This window comes from Mesoplodon densirostris, chromosome X (genome assembly GCF_025265405.1).
Source record: "Mesoplodon densirostris isolate mMesDen1 chromosome X, mMesDen1 primary haplotype, whole genome shotgun sequence".
Taxonomy (NCBI): domain Eukaryota; kingdom Metazoa; phylum Chordata; class Mammalia; order Artiodactyla; family Ziphiidae; genus Mesoplodon; species Mesoplodon densirostris.
In genome coordinates, this window is record NC_082681.1 from 78,023,332 (window position 1) to 78,030,975 (window position 7,644).

At 57.0% G+C, this 7,644-nt stretch overlaps 1 protein-coding gene across 1 annotated transcript; it reads left to right on the forward strand.

Moving 5' to 3' along the window:
* The first annotated feature begins 859 nt into the window (after nucleotides 1-859).
* On the forward strand, nucleotides 860-4,511 carry LOC132481654 (uncharacterized protein CXorf49 homolog). The gene is given in 6 exon segments (XM_060086492.1): nucleotides 860-1,873; nucleotides 1,875-2,102; nucleotides 2,812-2,968; nucleotides 3,498-3,574; nucleotides 3,842-3,887; nucleotides 4,471-4,511. Coding segments are annotated over 6 exon segments (1,563 nt in total).
* Nucleotides 4,512-7,644: the final 3,133 nt, after the last annotated feature.

Here is a 7,644-nt window from a genome sequence, read left to right on the forward strand (position 1 = left end):
GATTCGTGGTTTTAGTTCACATCTCCAGGATCAGCGGTGGCGAGCATCTTTTGGGGTGTAACTGGCCACTGTGATTTCCTCTTCTTTGAATTTGCCTCAGAGAGGGGGAAGGGCTGATGGAGCGAGGCCAACCCCAATCTGTCCGCCAACCCCAGTCTGTCCGCCAAACCCGCCTGCCAATAACGTTTGCTGAGCCACATTTGATGGAGCAGTTGAGACAGAGACCTTACAGAACGAAAATACGATCCCTTTGCTCTCTGGTCGACCCCTGAACACTGACTGAGGGACTCCCATGCCCATTCTCCTGTTGGGTCATAAAGCTTGCGGTGGAAGGGAGGCTGGCAAATGCTTTCGGCGCGTGCTAGGCGTCCAGTGCCTCCATCTTGACATTTCATCCTCACCACCCCTGGAGCCCGGCGCCCTCACTCCCCGACCCCCTGTATAGATGGGAAACGGAGGCTCAGAACTGTGACTCTAACAGGAAAGGGGAGGCGGGACAGGAGGAGGCGGGCCAAGAGGCTTGACACAGGGAGGCACTCTCTCCACCCCCTTCAGCAGCCAACTGCTCGGACCGCCCAAAGGCTTGAGGGCAAAGCAGGAGCCCTCGACCCCATTGGTTAGACCTCGAGGGGACAGGCGAACAAGGCGCCTGCTGGTTGGCGGGGGCCGGACCAATGAGGATGCCGCGGCGCATGCGTGGGAGGCGAGCTGAGAGTCGCGCGTCGTTTCGTTGGCGGCGAGCTCGTGCGGCGCCTGAGGTGGTTGACGCTGCTCTCTGAGCGCCGCCCGCCTCCCCTGCCGTGACCGCGACTCGGGCCATCAACTGTCGCCCCGGTTCCAGGGCCACCCGGGTCGCGACATGAGCTCCCCAGATGAGGTGTCTGTGTGGGGAACGGGTTTCGGCCCAGAGGGCGGAGAGCAGGCCTGTGTCTGCCCGGCCTGCCACGCACTTCCGCAGGGACCGGACCTCGGACCCGAGCCCAGGAACCAGCCGAGCGGCGTTGGCAGGGGCGGCTGCCCGGGCCCCGAGGGCTTCCAGTCAGAGTGGCAGATGCTGGAAGCGGGAGGGCCGGTGCTGTGTGGCCACGAAGGCCGACCTGGCTCCCCAGCTGACGACACGAGCGGCCTCATGGACCTGGCAGAGGAGTCTGCGGAGGGCATCCTGCAGCAACTGTACGACCGGGACGTGCTGGGCTTCTGCAGATACCCGTTGGAGGAGCCCTGCGCCTCCTTCGAAGTGTCCGCCGGCCTCGAGGCGGGTCCCGGCCGTCCAGGAGCGACCGCCCAGAGCTGTGGGGAAGCGCCGCCGGCTCTGGCCGGCCCTCTCCACCTCGGTGGGCCCGAAGCGGGCCGGGCCTGGAGGAAGCCTAAGAGAGCCACTAAGCGTAGGTTGAACGTGGCTGCGGATCGCCAGCGGTTCTCCTATGAAGGCCGGGCCCGGCAGCTATCCGACTCCGAGTCCTCAGATGAGTTCAGTGACACAGAGCTGATGACGGTGAGTACTTACCCCGGAGGAGGAGGCCAGGCCGAGCCCAGCAGACCCGAGGATCCCGGGGACACTCCCAGACACTCGAATTTCCAAGTCAGGGAGAATTTCCTTCCCGTGACAGGCTCTTCCCTGTCCTCGGCTCTGCGAGGACTCTCTTCGGTTGTGGAAAGGCAGGGCGTGGGAGAGCAGGGCATCTCTTCCCCTAAGAAAATGCAGAGCGTGCTCTGGGGGAACGGGGGCAGCAAGCCCAGCTACCCGGGAGCTGCTGCTGCTGCTGCTACGGCAGGTGGCCTGCCGCAGGTCACTCCTAGGAAGAAGGGGACCCTGGAGAAGAAATCCCTCGGGGGAGCCTCCACACTTGCCCTGGGGAGAAACTTCCCTTCCCTGGGAGCACCGAATCTGGGCAACTCCGCTGGAATCGGCCACCTTCCCCCCAATCTCTGGTATTCCGCAGCTTGGGAGATCCAAGAGGTATACCATGGGCCCTTCCGGAACCAAACAGGCCAAGCACACCAGCGCTGGGAAGAAATCCGTGGTCACGTGGACAAGGGAGTCTGAGGCTGTGGCGGGAGAAGATAAGGACCCAAATAGAGACCCAGCCCCAAAGGGCCAAGTGAGTAGGCCAGGCTCCTCCTCTCTCCCCACTCTTCCCCACCCCCACCGCACCCAGAGCACACGTCTTCACCCATGCTGCCTCTGTCCACCCCTCAGGGGTCGTCATTGGGTGCCCCTCGGTCACTGGGTCATTATGATGCCTGATCGGGCTCCTTTTACTAGGGACAAACAGTAAGGTAGCACTTCGGGTGTGCTGGGCCTGGTTCTCCACCCTTGGCCTGTTTCCAGCGTCCTCTGAGAGACTGGGGCTGGGATGGAAGGGAGGGTTGGTAGCTGAATTGGGTCGGGGGATCCCTTAAAAGCTTCCCCGAAAAGCCTCAGTATTTAGACTCACCAGCTTCCTGAATCCTATCTCCTAGGTGTTCCCCAGACCTTCCTTGCAGGGGCCCTGGGCTTACTCAGTGCCCCACTGTTGTCCCTAGATCACCTCTGCCTGCTGGCCTGGGGCTGACGGAGGGAGAAAGTGCTAATGAGATCAGCCTTTCAATTCCCTTCCCAATTCCCTGCCTCACCCCGGCCCAAATCACACAACACTCTCTCTCCCTCTCTCTCTCTCTCTCTCTCTCTCTCTCTCTCTCTCTCTCTCTCTCACTCTCTCTCTCTCTCTCTCTCTCTCTCTCTCACACACACACACACACACACACACACACACACACACACACACACACACTTCCTTAGTCCAAATCGGTGAAAAATTTTTGTTTCAGCTGCCAGCTCACAAGCCAGGGACACCTTATCTGCGCATGCATCGTGGAAAAGCCAGCAGTGGCGAGGTCGACACCAGAGGCCCCCAAGATCCAGGAAACTCAGAGCCCTTGGCCCTGAACCAGGGAGAAGTCATGCCCAGGGGGCCTGCCCCCTCAGGTGAGTGTCGTGGGTTTGATAGGAGGGGAGGGGAGAGGGGTGGAGGGCAGAAACCTCTGGCTCTGTCTCTGTTGGGGGCACAGCCGTTCTCTCAGGCAGCTTCTCCCACAGGAGACGGGGTGCTGGCAGGGCTGGCCTTGAGCCACATCATCCTGTGTGTGGGGTTTGTGCGGCGCGGCTGATCGGTGGCAGTGCCACACACAGCTCCTCCGGGTGTAGCCTTACAGGGGAACAGCCTTTTCTGTTAAGTCCTTTTCGCCCACATTGCTCTCCCACGTGCTGGCTGTGGCTGCAGCCCTGGGAGGGGCGAATCCAGAGGCACATAGCTTGGGGACCACAATGGCGAAATGGCTGCCCCCGGGTAACAGCGGAGGCAGGCCCAGAGAGAAGGTTCGGGCTTCTGGGCAGAGCAGGGGCGGCTGGTCGCCAGCAGAGGGTGGTGCCGCCTCACCTCACGGTAGACCCCACTTGGCCCTCTCCACCTCACTGGGAGCCTGCGAAGCTGGATTGTGTGTCCTTTCCCTCTCAGGTGACGGGGAGCCACTTGACCATCCCCCAAGACCGGAAACGGTGCAGCAGCCACTGGGAATGCCGGGCTGTCCTTCGGTAATGCTTCCTCTGGCTCCTGGAAATGCAGGCCCAAACTCGAGGGTGGGATCTGGGTCCAAGTTCAGCTGACATATATGTGGCCCCCCCTCCCCTGACCCCATCACGTACCCCATGGAGGGAGCCCACCTGCTTTCCACTGAGGAGCCCTTGCCATTCTAGCCACCCGGCTTTGGGGTGGAGGTCCCGGTGGAGAGGAGAAGGTGGAGGAGAGAGGAGGCCAGATTATACTAATGATTTCTCTTCCTCCTGTGTCTGCTGGCCTAGTGTCTCAAGCTACAGAGAGAAGTAGACGACCTTAAGAAGAAACTTGGTATGAGGAACCAGGGACAGAGAGCGGTGTCTTAGTTCGGAACCCGGGTGGGCACCTGGGGTGGGGGTGGGCTGCAGGTGCAGTCGGCCTCGCAGGGACCAACATCACTGTGGGGAGGAGAACCTAGCAGGCCTGGCCCTGAAGCCGGCTGTGCATGTACAACTGGGCGTGTGTACAAGTAGCAAAGTACTGTCTGGACTGCATGCACACTTTGCCAACCAGACCAGTCCTAGGGAATCTCCTTCTGATAGGACTTTTAGAGATGCCTCGTTGATTTTCCCTTGAACTGCTGCTTGGTGTGGCTTCTAAGCTTCTAGTTGGATTGCTTGTTTCTGTGTGTGATGAGATCTGTCTGGTTGTGGCACGGCCCACAGCATGAGAACTGCTGGCACACTTTGTTTCCCTTTAGGAACCAGTTCCACATTCAATTCGGGTGGTGGGGAGTGATCTGGCCCAGAGCTCTTTGCATCGGATCTGGAGGGGGTTTCAGGTTTCAGGGCTAGGCGGTTCCTCACAGGGATAGGGGGATGGGCTTCTATATCCCTCTCTCTGGAGCACCTGCTAATGCCTGTCCCTGTTGCAGCTGCCATATGGTGCCTGGCTGACAAGTTCCAGAACAATTGAAGTGAGTGTTACACACACCGTACCCCTTCCCACAGTCCTGTCTGTTGAGCAGGGCTGGGGGCTGTCCCTGGCTTGAGGCTCTTCCCTGACTCTGCTGTTTCACAGGTTGAGTCTAGCGTCTTCCTGCAAGAGGAGCAGCTGGTACCTTTGTTGCCCGGGAGCTGTGGCCAAGTTCGTTCCCTCCTGTTCTGCCTCAGCTAGGGCTTCCTCTCCCCCTTGTTTTACTCCCACCCCACCCCAGTTTCACAGCAGTTTCCAATTAAAGTACCTCTAATATTCTGTGTTCTGCCTTCTCTCTGGAGTGGTAGGGGTAGGGGGCCAGGTCGGGGCACTGTTCCACGTCAGAGCCTTTTCCAGAACAGTATCTCTGGCAACCTGTGTTGGGGGCTCTGGACCAGCCTCTGCTACCATCCCTGCAGTCAAGCCAGTGGAGTGCCCCAGGTTTGGGTCCTGTGTGTGACCCTCAAAGACCCTCTTCTAGTTCTCTCCAAACCCCCCTCCTCCTTGGGGGTCTGGCGGTTCCCTTTCATCTGTGCCATTCCCCCTCCCCATCAGCAGGATCTCATGAACCCCTTCCAGAGCTCCAATCTGGAAGCATTCACATCCTCCCTGCCCTAGCCAGCTGACCACCCTCCTCCAGCCTGGTCGTCTCTATACCCTTGAGTGGAAATTGGCCCGTCATGTTCTATGGCAAGTGTGGTTAGTAGGTCTATGTTCTTGCATGGTCCCTGTCAAATACTCTTCCACCAGCCCCATGACACAGATTTTCCTGGAAATGATATTTCCGTGTCCCAGCTCAACTCCCAGACTGCCTCTTTAGGACACACGAGATTGAGTCTTAACTCCATGTTCAATTTCCCCCTCACTGGAAGTTGGGGAGCACTTCTTTCCCTCAGCCAGGACCCAGGGCTGTACTAGCCTGAGACTCAGAGGGACAGATTTGTGTTTGAGTGAAGCGAGGGTGGTTCTGCCTGACACCCTTCCCGAAAGACCAGGGTTTTCCTACACAAAAGGGGGTATGATGGTAGATAGGACATTCAAGGTTGGTGACTGTGTGTCCCTGTGTGTGAATAAAAGTAATCAGGGATAATCTCCCTTGAGGGAGAAAGATGTGATTCAGGGAGTAAAGGGAGTAGAGGCTGGTCCAGGTTCTGTAAGGCATTGAATGAGCAAAAGCAAGGGTCGGATCTGTTGTGTTCAAGGGTTGTCGTTAAATTCCCAAAACATAGGGAGGATGCAGAAGTCACCAAACCCCACGACAGGGTGTTGGGATGCTCGAAATGTTGGATTCACTGTAGGAGGCTCTCGATCCTACTCTGTGATCCTATGATATCTGACAACTACTGTGTGTGTGTGTGGATGGAATGAGATTGGGAAGAGTGGCTCCTCAGAGTAGCTCATCTTAGAATCAGGGGACCCATATATGTGACCACCCAACATGAGCTACCCGGGACAGGGGCAGGGTGGGCGCAGTGAGGGTGGGAAGTAAGGAGTGACTGCGCCTGCACAATGGGGAGCCCATGGGTCCACCCTTCCCCCATATTCTCACCCTGACTCGCTTCCAGAGTCCATGGCATCAGCTCAGGTGGACAGACCACATGTGGGATGGGACAGTCACAGACCTCAGGGTCAGAAAAGAACGTTCGTGGGACTTAATCCTTCCACTCAAACCCCTCCCTGGAGAAGGTGGGCTTGACTGCTTAGTTTACAGCTTTGAGCCTGAACCTGATCCAGTGGTTATTGCTTGGCGGTGTAGCACATCTCGCTGTTGTCTGAGTGACTAAGTTTGGCAGAGACCTTCCAGCTGAGGTTTCTCCCCACCGAGACGTGCAGGCTACTTGTGCCCGGGGAGAAGTCCAGCACCAGCACCAGCACCGCCTGTCGGCAGAGGGGATCACGGGGCTGTAGTCACCAGGGTGAGGAAACAGAGAAGCTTGTTGAAAGGGAGGTGACATGGGAGGGCGTGACCTCAACCCTTGGTGATGCATTTTCCCTGCCTCCCTTCCCTCCACTGAGCATACGATCTCTCTGTTACGTGTTCTGACCAACTACTGCAGAAAAATGTTGCTGGAAACATGTATATCACAGGCTGTGGCTTGGTGCTGAGCTTTCCAGTTCCAGAGGGAAATAGTGGCAGGTCATACATCTGGGCCCCCGTGGGTAGGAGGAGGTCAGAACCCCATCCTCATTCAGTTCACCCCATTTGCCTTTCCTCTGAAGCCCCTTCTCCAGCCTGGGAGACAGTGACGGCTGGCCTGGAGAGCCCTAGGCCCCATCCTGCCTGCTTCTGCTCCCTGCCCAGTCACTGGGAAGATGCCCCCTCCCCACCCCACCCACTCTGCACCAGCACCAGCCCAACCACAGGCCAACTGCTCTCTCTGGACTCTTGGGGGGAACTGACACAAACAAAGAAGGTAGGTGTAGGTGAGCCCTGGAGAGGGAGCTGGGTGTGGTGGGCAGAGTAATCATGACCAAAGGTGTCCAAATCCTAATTCCTGCTGTTGGCTTATATGTTACCTTGCATGGCAACAGGGGTTAAGCTTGCAGATGCAATAAAGGCTGCTACTCAGCTGAATTAAGGTGAGGAGACTCTCATCTGCATTGGCCGGGTCCGGCCAGGAACACTGGGGCTGCCTGCTTTGCCATGTGGGCTGTCCCTGCATGATTCCAGTGCGTGGCATTCAAATGACTGCAGTGTGCTTGGTGCCTCCTTTGCTTGTGCAGTGTTGAAGTCCTGGTAAGTACCACTCAGACACAGGTGGAGGCCAGGCCGGTAGCTTTGTATCCTCCTTTGTTCAACCCCCTCTCTTGTCCTTTTGATGCACCCGCCAGCCTGACTTTTCCAGTAATCATTCACTTTCTTTTGAAAGTTTTACAATTGCTCTCTAATAAAATAACCCTTCCGAAGATATAAAAGACAAATTACATTGAATTAAATATAAATCAAACACACCACACATATGCACATTGTAGAGACCATAAGCCCTCAATTAGACAAATAATTATTAACTGATCACTCCATGTTACTATACTCAGTTGATAGAGAGGTACATTGTCCATCCAGAAGTCCCCTATGTGTCCCTTTCTGTGAAGGAATCCAAATGGATAAATCTACATACTGCCTGATTCCATT